Genomic DNA, 20853 nt, shown 5'->3' with positions numbered 1-20853 from the left:
TTAGAATGGCAAAAAACCAAAAAATGGTACTGCCAAATGATCAGACAGGTGAACAAACCTACAAACATGGGATTTGAACTTAGAACAGCGTACTGTCATAGAACATAGAAACGTCCAGTACTTGAACAACTCGCGATCCTCCTTAAAGTACTATAATACAACACAAAAAATTAATAATTAAAATAAAATAATCAAATAAAAACGCCGATACCTGCATGGCCTGAATCTGATCTCATGGAAGTCAGTGAGTCCAAGTTTTGTTGAGATTTTTTTTTCTTTTACAATTGACACGGAGAAAAAGAATAAAGTACATAAACTGGGAATTTTAAAAATTGGAAAGATTATTGCATTGAACAAAACAAGTATAGCCAATATGACATTTTGTTATTTGTTAATGTGTTATTGCATTGAACAAAACAAGTATAGCCAATATGACATTTTGTTATTTGTTAATGTGTTATTGCATTGAACAAAACAAGTATAGCCAATATGACGTTTTGTTAATCGTTAATGTGTTTTGCATGTATTAGTTTGTGCAGGCATGGGATTGGACTCTGCTGAAACTGTAAACGAAACACAGAAAAATACCATTGAAATGAGAAATCTGAATCTGTTCTCTTGCCAGCAAATAAAATGAACGAAAATAAGGAAATTTTATAACAAGAACAATTTCACTTCGTATATAGTTAAGTAAGTTGTGTTGTATCTGAACGATGATTGCATCGTGTGATTTAAATTTATCACGACTTTCCTTGCTGTCAATATGACAATTATAGTCACCTTGTCGATTGTAATGTACTTCACAAAGTTTTTGGTGCCTAATACTCACAACACTAAAATAATTAAACAAGATATTTTTTAAAAACTGTCATTTTACTCTTGATCATATTATTTTATTACCCTTACCGCTTTGAATTTCAAATCGATTACATATCGAACTTCTGTACATGTGTTTTTCTCTACTGCCTTTCCATGTGAAAATAATGAGGTCATATTCATGTCACAATATTTTGAAGCTGATGCCATGTTGATGCTATGAGACTGCGAAGCTGAGGCCATGATGATGCCACAAAATAAGCGAGACGAACACAGCTTCAATTTTTAATGACATGAAGCTGATGTCACAATGATGCAATGCTGAGGCCACAATGTAGCCATGCGTAGGTGACAATGATGCCACAAAACCAAAGCTTTTGTGATAACTGTACTGTTTGTATAAATTCAATCAGACTTGTGGTTTAACAGGAAATCAAAAATATAATAATATTTTTTTTACCAAAAATGACAAAAATATTTATCAAAATTAAAGAATTGAAGATATCATCATGAAATGAACTAATCTGAGCGAGGTCTACCTAAGGTGCATGCATGTATGTATATGTATCAAAGCAATTGGTCTTGCTGTTTTCAAATCGAAAAAGTAACAAGCAGCCTCTCGGCTGAAATAGCTCCGCTGTTAGCGATGCACATTTCAATTAAAGAACAGAAGATATCATTAGAAAATGAACAATATGGATAGTATCAATTCAATGGGACTTGCTGTTTTCAACAAGAATTCAAAAATATCGTTTTTCACCATAAATGATTGTGGTTTTTAACAAGAAGTCAAAAATATCACTTTTTACCAAAAATGACAAAAATATTCACCAAAACTAGAGAATTGACGATACCATTACAAAATGAACAAATCTGAGAGTGGTCCACATGTAGTACCTATATATGTAATATCAAAGCAATTGGACTTGTGGTTTTTAACAAGAAGTCGAAAATATCACTTTTTACCAAAAAAGACAAAAATATTCACCAAAATTAGAGAATTAAAGATATCATTACAAAATGAACAAATCTGAGAGAGGTCCACATGTAGTACCTATATATGTAATATCAAAGCAATTGCACTTGCGGTTTTTAACAAGAAGTCGAAAATATCACTTTTTACCAAAAATGACAAAAATATTCACCAAAATTAGAAAATTGAAGATATCAACATGAAATGAACAAATCTAAGAGAGGTCTACCCAAGGTACATATACACCAAGTATCAAAGCATTCAGGCTTGTAGTTTTCAAGAAGAAGTCGAAAAAGTAAAACATTGACACTGACGACGACGACGGACAATCACTCATATGATAAGCTCCGCTCGACAAAGTCGACAGCGGAGCTAAAAAGTCAAAGGTCACCAATGGGATCAAATGATGTCAAATTTAGTATGACTGGTAGTACACTGAAATGTTGCATCTGAGATCTGCAATTTTCACCGAAATTACTGTGACATGCTAATGCAGATAGACATTTTTATCTGGTTTGACAATTTTTTGTTTGATAAATCGATAATCTAACAAGAGGATATATTGTAACTAAACTATGATCTGATGACATTATGTATTAGAAGCTAGTGTGTATGTGTGCGTGTGTTGCTGTATGTCGTTTCAGGCTGGCATGGTTGGAAGTATACAGTCATAAAACATAGGAAATGTTATATAATGTTGAGGAATATAATAACCACCAATCGCTAGATTTATTTTATTTAAATCCATAATGTTTTCTAACATTTGTTAGCAGCTTCAGTGTTTAAATGGTTGAAAATGTGGAAGTGGTTCTCTCCCAAAGCTGAAAATTATAAATTACTCAGCAAATGTAGCTTTCAACAGTGGGATATGTAGACAGGTACATTTTTCAATGTTTGCTCTGTACATTGTTTAAGCATCATCAGATCACAAACCACATATTTATTGAACAGGAAAGACAACTTTTGTTTTGTGGTCCAAGGTACTCAAACTTTCAAGGTTACAACAAAATGTGAAAATGAAAAAAAGTAATTATACAAAAACTGATAGTGCCTTACCCATAACAGAGACATCATATTCTATCAACATAACAGCGTTGTGACCACTCTGCTTCAAAACAGCTATAGCTTCTTGGTAAGGTGAGCCAGTTAAGCATATACCATCAACAGATATCAAACGATCACAAACTTTCAGCGTACCATCCCTAAAAATGATTTGATGAGAGTTTGATAAATTTAATCTCAAGAACTTAACATTCAGACAAGGAGCAGGGGTATATCTTCTTTAAAACTTCAGAGAAAGGATACACTGACCTGTCTGCAGGTCCACCTGGTCGAATATGACACATCGTTAGCGGCCGGGTTTTGGAGTTTTCGTCACAGATTCCTCCCCTTATCACAAAACCAAAACTATTATTCTCTTTGCTTAAAGTTATTTCAACAGTCTTGGAGACTACGTTCAGACCATTCTCAAAAGCTACAGAAAAATAATCAATATGTTAGAACTCTGTTCTACCCCTGCTGAGCATATTCTAGGACCAGAGCATGCTTATTGTGTTAGACTATTTTAGTCAGCAAGAAAAATGTGTCAATCTCTGAGGTGGAAAAACGTAAGAAAATGTAAGAAATGTAATGATACAAACTGGGGCTATAATCAAATTTGGTTGAGATCCCAAACTGGTTTATATAATATTAATTTCTATTTTGTAAACCACAAAAAATTATGACAACAATAACAACGAGGACAGACATTTTCTCCTCACATACTTTGTCTTTCATTTACAATGATACAGACAAGGTGAGAACACTACATTGTACATAATACAACTATGGGTGAGTATTACCTGAAAAATTATTAAAAAACACTTACGCAAAGGTGGGAGTTCGAACTCCACTTCTAAGGTTACCCTCTCCCCTGCATTCTTCAATAAGTTGACAACCTCACCGTGTTGTAGATTAGTGGTTCTAATACCATTGACTGAGAGTATGAAGTCACCCACTAATAAGGAATCACTCCGCTGTGCTATACCACCGGTCCTGAGGCTGGATATCCATGGTTTACTGTTTTTATCAACACCGCCTAACATAGAACAAGATACATGTACTAAAAACTGATACACAATTATCTGCAATATACATGTACTGTAAAACTCCTTCACACATTATACATTTGTATGTACGTTGCCCTCTGGAGGTCAAAAGAATTCCAATTTTATCTGCGCATGTTTCTTCCACTTTTGGATGGGAAAAAAAATGTTGGTGATTTAATTTGTATTTGACTCTTACCTTCAAATATATGAACTCTAAATTCAAATCCATGACTGTTATGATATATGGTAAGACAAGAACTACAATTTTCACCATGATTGGTGCAGTGTCACTAATTATAATCTCAATTGTTGTACATAGTAATTTTCAAAAATTGCGCTGCCTTAGGCGAGAGGTCATTACACACAACATCTATTGAAACTTGAATTTAATAGATTTCAAGACTAGAATGTAACAAGTAGTAGGTTACCTGATATTGTGAGTCCAAGGCCACAGCCTTCTCTTTTGATTAAGTCCACCACAACTTTACCTTTCTGATCCTCTAAGGGCAGGAAATAACATATCAAATTCAATTTGAACAGTAGCACAAGATACAGGGAAAGAAATGTAAACAAACAAACAGGCTGTCAGATGTGATAATAGTCTTAGTCTTCTCTGCTGTAGGTCTTTCTAACAATAAGCTTACTGAAAGTTTTCTTTTGCTACCGTACTAGTATTATATACTTGACATGTGCATGAAAACAGCAGATACAGTTCATACATACTCAAATTTCAATGTAAGTCAAAGTTTTACCTATTGAATAAATTTCAATGAAATGAATGAAAGAATAAATGAAGTTTATTTCACTATGAAACATATATACAGATAATATAATAAATGTAGACAAGAATGAATCTGATGATCTGATGCGCTGAATGCGACAACAACCTATTTAAACTACCATGTCTACTCAGTGCTGACTCAGCTGAATGGGACAACACACCGTTTATACTACCACGTCTACTCAGTGCTGACTCAGCTGAATGGGACAACACTTCGTTTATACTACCACGTCTACTCAGTTCTGATGATCTGAATGCGACAACAACCTATTTAAACTACCATGTCTACTCAGTGCTGACTCAGCTGAATGGGACAACACACCGTTTATACTACCACGTCTACTCAGTGCTGACTCTGCTGAATGCGACAACAACCTATTTAAACTACCATGTCTACTCAGTGCTGACTCAGCTGAATGGGACAACACACCGTTTATACTACCACGTCTACTCAGTGCTGACTCAGCTGAATGGGACAACACTTCGTTTATACTACCACGTCTACTCAGTTCTGATGATCTGAATGCGACAACAACCTATTTAAACTACCATGTCTACTCAGTGCTGACTCAGCTGAATGGGACAACACACCGTTTATACTACCACGTCTACTCAGTGCTGACTCAGCTGAATGGGACAACACTTCGTTTATACTACCACGTCTACTCAGTGCTGACTCAGCTGAATGGGACAACACACCGTTTATACTACCACGTCTACTCAGTGCTGACTCAGCTGAATGGGACAACACACCGTTTATACTACCATGTCTACTCAGTGCTGACTCAGCTGAATGGGACAACACTTCGTTTATACTACCACGTCTACTCAGTTCTGATGAGCTGAATGCGACAACAACCTATTTAAACTACCATGTCTACTCAGTGCTGACTCAGCTGAATGGGACAACACACCGTTTATACTACCACGTCTACTCAGTGCTGACTCAGCTGAATGGGACAACACTTCGTTTATACTACCACGTCTACTCAGTTCTGATGATCTGAATGCGACAACAACCTATTTAAACTACCATGTCTACTCAGTGCTGACTCAGCTGAATGGGACAACACACCGTTTATACTACCACGTCTACTCAGTGCTGACTCTGCTGAATGCGACAACAACCTATTTAAACTACCATGTCTACTCAGTGCTGACTCAGCTGAATGGGACAACACACCGTTTATACTACCACGTCTACTCAGTGCTGACTCAGCTGAATGGGACAACACTTCGTTTATACTACCACGTCTACTCAGTTCTGATGATCTGAATGCGACAACAACCTATTTAAACTACCATGTCTACTCAGTGCTGACTCAGCTGAATGGGACAACACACCGTTTATACTACCACGTCTACTCAGTGCTGACTCAGCTGAATGGGACAACACTTCGTTTATACTACCACGTCTACTCAGTGCTGACTCAGCTGAATGGGACAACACACCGTTTATACTACCACGTCTACTCAGTGCTGACTCAGCTGAATGGGACAACACACCGTTTATACTACCATGTCTACTCAGTGCTGACTCAGCTGAATGGGACAACACACCATTTATACTACCACGTCTACTCAATACTGACTCAGCTGAATGGGTCAACACACCGTTTATACTACCAAGTCTACTCAGTGCTGACTCAGCTGAATGGGTCAACACACCGTTAATACTACCAAGTCTACTCAGTGCTGACTCACTTGAATGTGACAACACACCGTTTATACTATCATGTCTACTCAGTGCTGACTCACTTGAATGTGACAACACACCGTTTATACTACCACGTCTACTCAGTGCTGACTCTGCTGAATGGGACAACACACCGTTTATACTACCACGTCTACTCAGTGCTGACTCTGCTGAATGGGACAACACACCGTTTATACTACCACGTCTACTCAGTGCTGACTCTGCTGAATGGGACAACACACCGTTTATACTACCACGTCTACTCAGTGCTGACTCAGCTGAATGGGACAACACACCATTTATACTACCACGTCTACTCAGTGCTGACTCTGCTGAATGGGACAACACACGGTTTATACTACCACGTCTACTCAGTGCTGACTCAGCTGAATGGGACAACACACCATTTATACTACCACGTCTACTCAGTGCTGACTCTGCTGAATGGGACTCAACATCGTTTATACTACCAAGTCTACTCAGTTCTGATTCAGCTGAATGGGACAACACACCGTTTATACTACCATGTCTACTCAGTGCTGACTCAGCTGAATGGGACTCAACATCGTTTATACTACCAAGTCTACTCAGTTCTGATTCAGCTGAATGGGACAACACACCGTTTATACTACCACGTCTACTCAGTGCTGACTCTGCTGAATGGGACAACACATCGTTTATACTACCACGTCTACTCAGTGCTGACTCAGCTGAATGGGACAACACACCGTTTATACTACCACGTCTACTCAGTGCTGACTCAGCTGAATGGGACAACACACCGTTTATACTACCACGTCTACTCAGTGCTGACTCAGTTGAATGGGACAACACACCGTTTATACTACCAAGTCTACTCAGTGCTGACTCAGCTGAATGGGTCAACACACCGTTAATACTACCAAGTCTACTCAGTGCTGACTCAGTTGAATGTGACAACACACCGTTTATACTATCATGTCTACTCAGTGCTGACTCTGCTGAATGTGACAACACACCGTTTATACTACCACGTCTACTCAGTGCTGACTCTGCTGAATGGGACAACACACCGTTTATACTACCACGTCCACTCAGTGCTGACTCTGCTGAATGGGACAACACACCGTTCATACTACCACGTCTACTCAGTGCTGACTCTGCTGAATGGGACAACACACCGTTTATACTACCACGTCTACTCAGTGCTGACTCAGCTGAATGGGACAACACACCATTTATACTACCACGTCTACTCAGTGCTGACTCTGCTGAATGGGACAACACACCGTTTATACTACCACGTCTACTCAGTGCTGACTCTGCTGAATGGGACAACACACCGTTTATACTACCACGTCTACTCAGTGCTGACTCTGCTGAATGGGACAACACATCGTTTATACTACCACGTCTACTCAGTGCTGACTCAGCTGAATGGGACAACACATCATTTATACAACCACGTCTACTCAGTGCTGACTCAGCTGAATGGGACAACACACCGTTTATACTACCACGTCTACTCAGTGCTGACTCAGCTGAATGGGACAACACACCGTTTATACTACCACGTCTACTCAGTGCTGACTCAGTTGAATGGGACAACACACCGTTTATACTACCAAGTCTACTCAATACTGACTCAGCTGAATGGGTCAACACACCGTTTATACTACCACGTCTACTCAGTGCTGACTCAGCTGAATGGGACAACACATCGTTTATACTACCAAGTCTACTCGGTGCTGACTCAGCTGAATGGGACAACACACCGTTTATACTACCATGTCTACTCAGTGCTGACTCAGCTGAATGGGACAACACACCGTTTATACTACCATGTCTACTCAGTGCTGACTCAGCTGAATGGAACAACACACCATTTATACTACCATGTCTACTCAGTGCTGACTCAGCTGAATGGGACAACACACCGTTTATACTACCACGTCTATTCAGTGCTGACTCAGCTGAATGGGACAACACACCGTTTATACTACCACGTCTACTCAGTGCTGACTCTGCTGAATGGGACAACACATCGTTTATACTACCACGTCTACTCAGTGCTGACTCAGCTGAATGGGACAACTTACCATTTATACTAGCACGTCTACTAGGTGCTGATTCAGTTGCTTCAGCATTTGGAGCATGGCTGCTGGATTTCTTACGACTTGAACCAGTTTCTGAAGGTAAAGCAAACAATCAAGTTAAACAGTATTGTAAAGTTCATGTTCATCCGTCATCAGAAGAAAGACATGTCCTTCTTCAAACAAGTACATGTATTTGTATCTATATTGTGCTTGTATCGATCCTCATCAGAAGTTGAATCAGAAAAAATAAACAAAACCAAGTCATTGTCAATGACACGTCCCCGTTCCGTTCATATTTGAGTTACATATACATTCAAAGCAGATCATGACCGAAATGCACCTGCATATGTACAACACATTGTACTAAATCTGAACAAAATCCATCCATGCATGACTGAGATCCGGTTCCGGAATTGTGAAAATACGTGATTTTGATGCATTTTCAGCCTTAAAATGGCCATCATTCAGCTATTGATAAGCGGATCATGAAACAAATGCACATATCTATTTGTGACATGATGTACAATGTACCATGTGTGTGTGAAGTTTGAACTTGATCAATCCAGACATGTCTCGGATACGGATCCAGAACTGAATTCTTTAAAACAAAATGGCCGCCAGTCGGCCATTTCGAACTTGATCCGAAAAAAAAAATGATGTGCATCAAGGTCCTATTATGTTTAATGTATGTACCAAATTTGAACAAAATCCGTCCATGCATAACTGAGATCCGGGTCCGGAATGGTGAAAATGTGTGATTTCAATGCATTTTCGGCCTTAAAGCGGCCGCCATTTGGCTATCGTTAATGAGATCATGAAACAAATGCACATACATATTTATGACATGATGTACCTTGTGTGTGTGAAGTTTGAACTTGATCAATCCAGACATGTCTCGGATATGGATCCAGAACTGAATTCTTTGAAACAAAATGGCCGCCAGTTGGCCATTTCAAACCCGATCCAAAAAAAAAATGACGTGCATCAAGGTCCTATTATGTTTAATGTATGTACCAAATTTGAACGAAATCCGTCCATGCATAACTGAGATCCGGGTCTGGAATGGTGAAAAAATGCGATTTTGATGCATTTTCGGCCTTAAAATGTCAGCTATTCGGCTATCGTTAATCGGATCATGAAAAAAATGCATGTGAATATGTCCCATATAATGTGTGATGTATGAGTGAAGTTTGAACTTAATCGGTCCATGCATGTTCGAGATACAGGTGATCACGGACGGATGGACGGACGGACGGACGGACGCACGCACACAGGGCAAAACATAAGTCCCCGTTTTCGAACTACATCCGAACGGGGACTAAAAATGACACAGTCCATGTTAAATTTTTTAAAATTCTTTTTGTGCTCATCATATTAAAGTGGAGGGGTTGTCATGAGTGTGTCCTTGAAACTTGAGTCCCAAGTGGCGTATACAACAGATTGTTGACATGCTAAATATCAATGAAAATAATACATGGGTGACAGAGATATAGTAATATGGCCAAAAATAAAAACAGCCATTATTCGGCCATCTTTGATCTGATTATGAAACAAAGTATGATGTATGTGCTAAATACGAATGGAAATGGTACATAAATCTTGGAAATATAGCAGTAAGGCCAAAAAATCAGATAGCTGTCAATCGGCCATCCTTGATCCGATTTTAAAACAAATTGTCATGGACATGTATCATAACATGTATAAAGTACAGTGGCCCCTCGCTAAGTCGCGGGTGTTGGGATCCAAGCAAAAACCGCGACTTATCGAGGGCCGCGACTTACCGAGGGACGTCGTGAAAGAGGGAGGTCGTGCATTGAAAAAACATATAAAAAACACATATAAACCCTCGGTTTAGTTAATTGATGTATCATCACATGTGTCAGGCAGTATTCGAATAAAATCATGATTATGTTTGCTGTAAACATTGCGTTGATTATTTTGTTTGTGTCTGATATTATGCGGGCCGCTTGCTGTTGCTTGCGACTTCGACGGTAACAGCTTCCAAAATAAACCAGTTTCATCGCAATTATAAACATGTTCGTCAAAATAACCACCTTCATAGATAATTTCTCTCAGTTTTTCGGGAAAAGTTCCGACAGCGTCAATGTTCCCAGATCGAGCTTCGCCTTGGATTGAGACTGCGTGTGTCGATAGCGTGTCTTCTTTGCCATCGCAAGAACCACCCTGAACTGGCCTTAAATTCAAAGTTGTCATATCTGAGTTGTATGCTTTGCATTGGGTGATGGGACCAGATAGTGGAGTTCCGGCAGACTGTTCTTAAAGAAACGTAAACAGCTTTATCGGTGTCATCATTGTAGGACACTTTCGCTTGTTTTTCTGTTCAGTCCCGCCTCTTGGTCAACTTTGAAAACAAATTTACTTTTCATTTTTTACCCACCCACGAATAGTGGGCTCAACACGTGCAACCCTTAACTTGGTTTGACACGGTCGATCGCCGTGAGTTTATGGCGTACGAACAGGCTGTATAGCTTTCGCTTTGACATGCTGCTCAATTGAGAAATAGAGATCAGAATTCTATGAATTCAACTCATTGTAGCGAGTTTTTGTAGAGGTATACCAAAATGGGACCGGCCAAGAAGTACGTACGGTCACTACTCGACACCCCTGTTGACACCTTGAGTAAGGCCACTGTTGCTCATTGCGTCTCAGCAATTGACGGACAGTGGGTGTTAAGTTGTCTCTTTAACGGTTAGTTAAAAACACTATGCCACGAAACATTAGTCTTTGTACTTCAAAATTGCTGTCAAAACACAATAGAAATTTTGGGAGCCATCCAAGTACCCGCGACTTAGCCGAATCGCGACTTACCGAGGCGCGACTTAGCGAGGGGCCACTGTATATTCCAAATTTGAATGAAAACTGACAAAGCATGTCCAAGATACCACATTTAAAAAAACAAACAAGATGCCTGATGATCGGCCATCTTTGATCCCATTGCTAAAGAAATTGTCATGAATATGTATCCTAACATGTATAATCTATGTATCAAGTTTGAATGAAAACCGAAAAAGCATGTCCAAAATACAACATTTTCAAAAAACAAGATGGCTGCCAGTCGGCCATTTTCAACATAAAGTACTAGGCACATGCAAAGAATAAACAGAATCGGGCGAAAGGATTCTGAAATATGACTCTGGACGGACAGACGTGCAGACGGACGGACGAATGCACGGACAGTCGGAAGACATCTAGCATGCTAGTATCCTAGCATGTATAATCTATGTACCAAATTTGATTGAAAACTGACAAAGCATGTCCAAAATACAACATTTTCAAAAAACAAGATTGCCGCCAGTCGGCCATTTTGAATCAAATCACTAAACCACTGCATGTGCATATGTCCCACATAAAGTACTAGGCACATGCAAAGAATGAACCGAATCGGTCCAAAGGATTCTGAAATATGACTCAGGACAGATGCACGCATGGACGGACGGAGACCCGTTTTTGGACTTCATCCGAACAGGGACTAAAAAGGGGAAGGGATTACATGTACATTAAAACATATAAGATGATGATAATAAGAAATAAAATTGTTTACATCATTTCAGTATTCTAAAGGAAATGATTCAGGTAACTTAAATGCAAGTACATGTACATTTTTGTAAGGTACACAATAATCTTATTTTGTTACAGTTAATGTTAAACAAGCAGCCTTTTGGCTGAGAATGCACATTTCAATTAAAGAACTGAAGATATCGTTAGAAAATGAAACAAGCAGCCTATCGGCTGAGATAGCTCCGCTGTTAGCAGTGCACATTTCAATTAAAGAACTGAAGACATCATTAGAAAATGAACAATATGTATAGTATCAAAGCAATCGGACTTACAGTTTTTAACAAGAAGTCGAAAATATCACTTTTTACCAAAAATGACAAAAATATTCACCAAAATTAGAGAATTGAAGATACCATCACAAAATGAACAAATCTGAGAGAGGTCCACATGTAGTATCTAAATATGTAATATCAAAGCAATTGAACTATTGGTTTTTAACAAGAAGTCGAAAATATCACGTTTTACCAAAAATTACAAAAATATTCACCAAAATTAGAGAATTGAAGACATCATCACAAAATGAACAAATCTGAGAGAGGTCCACATGTAGTACCTATATATGTAATATCAAAGCAATCAGACTTGTGGTTTTTAACAAGAAGTCGAAAATATCACTTTTTACCAAAAATTACAAAAATATTCACCAAAATTAGAGAATTGAAGATATCATCACGAAATGAACAAATCTGAGAGAGGTTCACATGTAGTACCTATATATGTAGTATCAAAGCAATTGGACTTGCGGTTTTCAACAAGAAGTCGAAAATATCACTTTTTACTAAAAATTACAAAAATATTCACCAAAATTAGAGAATTAAAGATATCATTACAAAATGAACAAATCTGAGAGAGGTCCACATGTAGTACCTATATATGTAATATCAAAGCAATTGCACTTGCGGTTTTTAACAAGAAGTCGAAAATATCACTTTTTAACAAAAATGACAAAAATATTCACCAAAATTAGAGAATTGAAGATATCAACATGAAATGAACAAACCTAAGAGCGGTCTGCCCAAGGTACATATACACCAAGTATCAAAGCATTCAGGCTTGTAGTTTTCAAGAAGAAGTCAAAAAAGTAAAACATTGACACGGACGACGGACAATCACTCATATGATAAGCTCCGCTCGACAATGTCGACAGCGGAGCTAAAAATATCACTTTTTACCAAAAATGACCAAAATATACATCAAAATTGAAATTGAAGATATTATTATGAAATGAACAAATCTGAGAGAGGTCTGCCCAAGTACATTTACACCATGTAACAAAGCAATAAGTAACTATAATTAAAGCCGCAAGCGGCGTCACCGGGGCCCAAGCTGACAAGATTCTGTTTCATAATTAATGTGGTCACATGTTAGACAATCAGGTAGCTTGAATTATTAGTAACATGAGGTCAAAATGAAGTTGGTACCATATATTTACCTGGTTTGGTTATCGAAATATGGTTTTCAGGATATATAATGAGCCATGTTCTTATGCACAATAATGAGATTACATAATCATATATAGCCATTTTTAATGTCAGTTACATCTTTCATTCAATGTCTTCATAATGACACTAGTTACATGTCCTGCTCTGCGACAGTGTTTAGATATGACTGCTTTGCATATTAATGAGTTCACATGACCATATATGGTCATCTGTTATTTTAATCAAATCTCTTGTTCACTGTTGTCATAATAACACAGGATTCATCTTCCTAACTGCAACAGTGTTTAAGATATAATGGTTATGCATATTAATGAGTCACATGACCATATATGGTCATCTGTTATTTTAATCAAATCTCTTGTTCACTGTTGTCATAATAACACAGGATTCATCTTCCTTACTGCAACAGTGTTTAAGATATAATGGTTATACATATTAATGAGTTCACATGACCATATATGGTAATCTGTTATTTTAATGAAATCAATTGTTTAATGTTGTCATAATAACATATAGGTTTCATCTTCCTAACTCCAACAGTGCTTGAGATATATCAGTTATGCATATTAATGAGGTTAGAAGCCCCCACCCCTTAGGCGCTTGGCGACAAAACCCAGCCACGTGCCATTCGGTTGAAAGAATGCATCTCAAGAGTAGAATGCGCATATACAATTTTAGCCAAATCAGACTAATACAAAACATGTAGTTGCATAATTTCTAATTTCACAAAATCCAAGATGGCGACCAAACCACGTGACTGATCAAAATAATATTATTTTTCTCATATGCAGCTAAGGCCAGGCATGGTAAATATAAAAACATCTAGTAGATTGGTTGAATCACCTCAGAGAAACAAATGCTCAAACTTTTGGTCAATTTTGCTTAAAATCCAAGATGGCGGCCAAACCACGTGATTGATCTGAAATCTTTTTTAGGTTTCTGAAAGAGATTGACATAGAAATGCCATACAGCAAATACAAGCCAAATACTATATATAAGAGAGCATTCTGCTTGGTGGTTCTGAAGAAGAAGATTTTTAAGTGTTTTTTGCCGTTTTTAGGAAAAACAAAATGGCGGGAAAAGTCACATGACCGCTAAAGTTTTTATTTCCGATATTTATTACACATGAGTTGTACTATATACCATAAAAAAATCTAGAGGCCTAGACCCTCAGAAAGTGGTCAAACAACCACTTCCGGTTTTATTTCAATCCAATATGGCTGCCAAACTAATTGACCAATCGAATTCTGAAAGCATGTTGCACCAGTTCACATTAGGGACTATCAGTATAGAGCATTATCCGATCATTCTGTTCAGCGGTTTTCTCAAACGGCTTGACGAAAAAAGTTACGGAAGAAAGAAAGAAAGAAAGAAGAAAGAAAAAAACGGACAATAAGAATAGGGGCCACGCCCTACAGGCTAGGGCCCCTAAAAATACTATAAGAATTGTAGTTTTCAAGAATTCGAAGAAGTAAAAAGTTGAATTACTCATATGATAAGCTTGACAAAATCAACATTTTTTATTTAATTGTTATCTTTACCAGCCAAGGCACATTGGTTTAAATTTAATATTGTTGTTACAGGAATGATTATTGATGTGCCCAATAAAATTATTCAATTCAACTTAACAAGTTTGTACAGGTGGCCATGAAGGCTTGGCTCCAGGAAACCATATAAATTGAATGATGCTCGATTTGAGCCTAGATGTGGTAACGATAACTGCTAAATTATGTTTTTTTTTTCAATATACTGATCACAATTTAACATGTTCTTCTTCTTCTATGGTGCAAGTTTACTGTGTTTGTGTCTCTGTGACATTGCTATTTCAAGAACCACACAACGGATGTCAACAAAATTTGTTGCATATGTGCTTTGGGTTATGTGTGAACCAGATTTATTTATGGTGGAAATATGTATATAATAATTACCTAATTTTCATACCAATTTGCAAATCTCAAACTTCTTGTGTTTTTTTGTTTTTGTTCTCATGCATACTTATTTTCATAATACCGTAAAATCTGTTTTAGAAGCCGCATCCCTAATAGAAGTTGCACCTATTCTTTTTCAATAATTGAGAACCAAAAATTTGTGTACATGCTCTAATAGAAGAAGCCACATCCCCTCTGTTGCATTTTACCATTTGAAGAGAAGTTGCAGCTTCTAATACAGATTTTACAGTAATAACTTATTATTATTATGAGATTTCTGAGCCTGGTTTTGAAACACATTAAATACATGATACATATACATGTACATGGACTTGGTTATAGCCCCGTCACACCATAACGTTTTGGTCAGCGTTCTCTGAACGTTCCAATCGTCCAATTTCCGAGCATTCTGGAACAAGGTAGACACATCCAGCGTTCGATTAACGAGTGCCCCTAACGTATGACTAGCGTGTTCCTAACGCACGAGGAGCGCTTAATGAGCAACCAAGTAAGATACCCCTGGAAATCATTGACGTGTGCTAATGTGTCACTAGAGCGCGTCGAACGACTTTTAAACGCTAAGTGAGCGTGTTGAGCGTGTATCTAACGTTAGGTCGTTAATTTGACGTTAGTCGCATGCTTTATGTGCGCTAGGGGTACGTTCAGCAGTCGTTGACAGGTCGCTAGTGAGTTGTTCACTGCAAAGCGAGCGATTGGTAACAACTAAGTAATGCTAGAGCAACGACTGACGAACAATTGTCGAATGCGTCGAACGTTAGCAAAACGAACGAAGAACGTTATTTAACGTTTACCAGCGTTTAAAAATAAACGTTGTAGAACCCTGGTCTCAAATAAGAACATTTGTACTTTTCTTTGGGAACAGCGTTCTCCGCCGATTCCCGACAATCAGGAACGATTACCGACATTCACTAGCGTTCTCGAGGCGCTGTCCCAGCGACTTAAGGCGACTACGAACGTTTCCTCAAATGCCAGAGAACGCTAGCCAGAACGTCATGGTGTGACTGCACCTTTAGAAGTGATCACTGTATGTTTAAACTACCGGTATATGAAGAACTTATCTAAACACACAGTTAAAACACATGTATACCACAGATCATAGATAGCAGAATAAGTGCCCAAACATTACTAATAGAATTGGGAGTTATAAGATTACTGACAATATATCTGACAATAAGTGTATAAATTGTGATGAGAAAGACTTGTTTTTGTGCCTTATTTGAGTAAAAAACATCAAATATTTTCAGTGACAAAGTTACTTGACTATTGCACATAGATTTACATGTGTACTAGATTCAACACAGTTAAAGTGCAATAAAATTTGTATAAATACAAATTTGCAGATAAAATATTTGCCCACATTAGCAACACCTTCAATTGACAAACTTGTATTTCAGCGAGCAGTACTGCAGTAATGCCACAAAAACCTACAGAAACAGCCAGAGAAATTGTACACTCTAAATAACTACACATCCTGTTACGAAAGAATAGTACATCAGAAGCTTAGTACCAGTACATGTAATACAATAATCATGATTTAACAAGACTGAAATTATTCATGTCACTTCTCAAAGCACAGCCTAGAGCTATGGGCTTGATATGATAAGAGTATTATCACAAAACTTAAACATGATCAAGGTCAGTGCATGTATACACAAGTACATGAATGTGTGAACTAACCAGTATGTTGCTGGTAACTATACAGCTTCTCTGACTGAGCAAACCATTTATCCCAAGACCAAGAATCTTGGTTTCCATGGTAATGGTGACTTCCAGGTGGACATGAACTCATTCTATCAGACATGAATGCAACAGCTCACAGTGCAGACAGACTCAATTTGAAGAGGAAGAAAATAATCCTAAGTGCTTCACAATGGGACAAAAGAGAAACCAATTTCATACACTCTGGGTCCGGGAGTCATAGTAATCAGAAGCGGGACATCTTCAGATAGATTACATCCTAAGATTTGCAACTCTAATAGTAAGGGCTGAGCTATGGTGATAAACTCAAATACCAAGGCCTGCTTCCCCTCAAAGCAACCGGATATTGATACTATTACAATACAACTTTGTTTAGCTCCAATATCAGTGAGATCCCACACACTGAAAACGTGCACTTCTGTCAAGTCTCTTAATCAGATTGGAATCAATAAAAACCAGTCACCATGACAACCAAACGATTTCCATCATAAGTGACAGTGGTTTGTGTATACACTAACAGTCTCCTACACAGTCCATTAGCAGGCAGGTTTTTCCCATCAAAATACTTCAAACTCATTACATGGAAACATTCCTCATTTACTGTTTTGTCACTACCCTAAATGATAAACTCATTACATGGAAACATCTCCAGTATATACATAGTTTTGAGTTCACTGACCAATAACTGCATTGGTTACTTTTAAGCTACACATCATTTGAATTTTTAGAGAACTTTTATGAATTTGGCTAGAGGTTAGAGAAGACTGCAAAATTGTAGCATTGAACAATTCACACACATAAAAGATAAACAAAATCTAAAAATAAATTGTTAGTGCTTTCAGACATCTCCTTTGGTCTCTTTTCTGTAAGCCCATTAATTATAGAGAGGTCAGAGATCATAATATGATGGCAGCAAACAGTAGTAAGTGGTTGGAACACAAACATGAATGACTGTCATCAATGCAAGCAATACAGTTATTTCAGGATTGTAAAATATGAAGCTGGAAAGAAGCCACTAAAATTTATAAACTTTAAATTAAATAATTGATTTATGTTAGTCTACTGTTTAATTATATTAAAGTTAGTTAACAGTACAGTGTGCATGTCACATACATGCATAAATACTGGTACTGGTATTCAATGGCATACTATATTTTTTCTATTTGGAACCAAAGGGCCAATAGAAATACCGTATAGCGACCTTAAAATGTCAATACAGTTTTCTCAGCTTTTAAAAAGTATGTTTATTGTATTAGCTTAGTCCTTTTTTTTTATTTTTTTTATTCTTTTTTTCCAAAATTTATTCTTTCTTAAACATTTGTAACCATTGCCAAACACTTCGAGGAATGTGTAAGTGTTAATAAAATTATTATTATTATTATTATTATTGAAGCAAATTATGACTTAACTGAGCGTAGACATAAACTAAACTCTTTACATTGAGTTTACTAATGCCACCCATATGTGTCATATGGCACTACACAGCATCCACTGATAACACACATACATTGCTGGAATAACTAGCTACAAAACAAAGATATGATACTAGCTGATGGAAACACATCCACCATGTTGAAATCTACACTGTCAAGTATACCAAGCCAGGCTATAAAGGGTTCATACCACTAATTGAATTTCCATAGACGACAATGTTAACATATGACGAGATTGCTATATGAAAATGACGAGGAAAGTTGAAAATATGGCTCAAAAATGGGAAATCAACATGCCAGTAATCAACCATATGAAAAAAACTAACATGTTGGCCAGCTCAAACTCTTGCAAATCTCAGGTAAACAAGACACACCTATTGTATTTGGATTGCACCAAGAGAAATCACTGGAAAAACACCAAGATTAGAACATCCAAATACACACAGAATAAACCCACAGGTACACAGCCACTAAGTAGTAAACAAAAGACCACATGTTGGTCTCACCTCTGACCCAGGTGATTACGCCCTCAAACAGGGAGCACCTGAGAAAAAAAACATTTAAAAAATTTCATTGGTTCTTGCTTGGCTACGAGCAGCCATTGGTTAATTAGTGGCATGAGACCTTAATATAAAGACAAAGAACTACATTTTGTATTGTCTGGATGGTAATACTATACTAGTGTTATTTTCAGGGGAGAATTAATACTCAATAATATATAATTGAGAAAGACTGCATTAATTATTCCTAATCATCATTTTGTATTTAAATCACATTTCCGGGTGTAAAACAGAAAAGATGACCACCAGTTTTCAGTATGCAAATAACACCGAAGCATGAAACATCTCCTCGGGTCTTTCGCAAAATCACTCTGTGATGCATTATTAGAGCAATGTCAGTGTAATTTTCATGTGAAAGTGACAGGAAAGCATGATTCAAACAGTTGTCTTGACTGCTTTTTTTGTTTCTTTGTTCAATCTCTAGGTATGCTTATGTAATCATGGAGTTGATGAAGTGATATCATGAAGCTAATAAGAAATGATATGTTGTGTGCTGTTTGTCCTACTACTACAGGGTGATGTTGACACTCCATGATGGCACAATTTGGGGGTGTGCATGAAAGGGGGAAATATTTGGTCGAAAAAAAAAGTCCAGCCCTGCACTTAGTGACAAATGTTGAAATAGAGACAAATTGGCCTCAATGCACAAGAATAATAATAGTTATAAAAGTTATACATGTGTTGATGTTGAACCAAACTGTATATTAACACATGTATTAGTATGACAAAGAATGGCATTCACGGTTACACGACTTGTAAACTTGCTCGATTTTTATTTTTCCACAGAGGTGAAAATGGAGAATTCAGTTACAAAAAGTGGAACACCATTGTTGATGAAAAGAGGATCCAAGATATGGATACTAGCCACATTTAGATTGAGTGTAAAACACAGAACCAGTTGTTAAATTTGGTGACCAGTTTAGTATGATAGAAAGTTTTCAAATAACTACAATAGACAGAGTGGGGGTCAAGACACATTTCCAGTGTTTAATACTAAATGCTTTCTATTAATAATTTCACTTTCAAATAATATTCATGAAATATATTTACTTGCGTCATAACCTTATTAAAGGTGATTAGCACTTGCTTCAGACTTATTTTCCATATTCCACAATGTATGCATCATTGTCGTGAGATCAATTGCAGTTTACGTTCCTGCAACGTAACGTTCAGCACCATCAATGTTTAGATCACTCAAATAAAACACAATTATTTATGATGATGAGTTGTTTTGTGCAAGCTCCATGGTGCAAGAAATTGACAAAATTTATTCATGCCAAAAATAAAGTTACGAACCAAAATAAATTATTAGTGAATAACTGGCTGGTCTAGTACCAACAAGAATTAGATCAAATGACTCTTCCAAAATCGAAATAAATGGTCAGAAATTAAATAGGACATGCTATTCATACATTTTTTGTACTGTGAAATACTTATTTCAGCTGGAATTAATTTTTGCTGAAAAGACTTTATTGGTGTTTTGTATGGAATATATTTTCACTGATTTTTGACAAGTTGAATGTAAAGTATAGGAAAAAAGTATATCCGCTGGATTTTATTTTCACTGAATCATTCCTTCAGCGAAAATAGCGAAAATTAATTCCAAGCAAAAATAAAGTATTTTACAGTATCCAAAATAAATGGTTCAAAATCCTTGGAGATAAAGTAGTAGTGTCAAAAAGCAAAATGTTCGCCAGTAGATTGAATGAAAATGGTCCATAAAGCCTTGGAAATATAGTAGTATGGTCATGATTTTATGGCTTT

The 20853-nt window shown here is 37.2% G+C and overlaps 1 protein-coding gene across 1 annotated transcript in view; it reads right to left on the bottom strand.

The window, feature by feature from the left end:
• The window catches only part of LOC100373508 (glutamate receptor-interacting protein 1-like), a 63501-nt gene that overhangs the window by 21080 nt on the left and 21568 nt on the right, over positions 1–20853 (bottom strand). The window contains exons 2-6 of the mRNA XM_006814777.2: positions 8432–8521; positions 4305–4376; positions 3657–3866; positions 3101–3263; positions 2846–2991 (exon numbers count right to left, since the gene is read on the bottom strand). Coding sequence (XP_006814840.1) covers positions 2846–2991; positions 3101–3263; positions 3657–3866; positions 4305–4376; positions 8432–8521 — 681 coding nt within the window. The remainder of the gene's footprint in view (positions 1–2845; positions 2992–3100; positions 3264–3656; positions 3867–4304; positions 4377–8431; positions 8522–20853) is intronic.

Source organism: Saccoglossus kowalevskii, chromosome 3, assembly GCF_978046115.1.
Source record: "Saccoglossus kowalevskii chromosome 3, keSacKowa6.1, whole genome shotgun sequence".
NCBI lineage: Eukaryota > Metazoa > Hemichordata > Enteropneusta > Harrimaniidae > Saccoglossus > Saccoglossus kowalevskii.
This window is presented reverse-complemented; position numbering and strand designations above follow the sequence as displayed.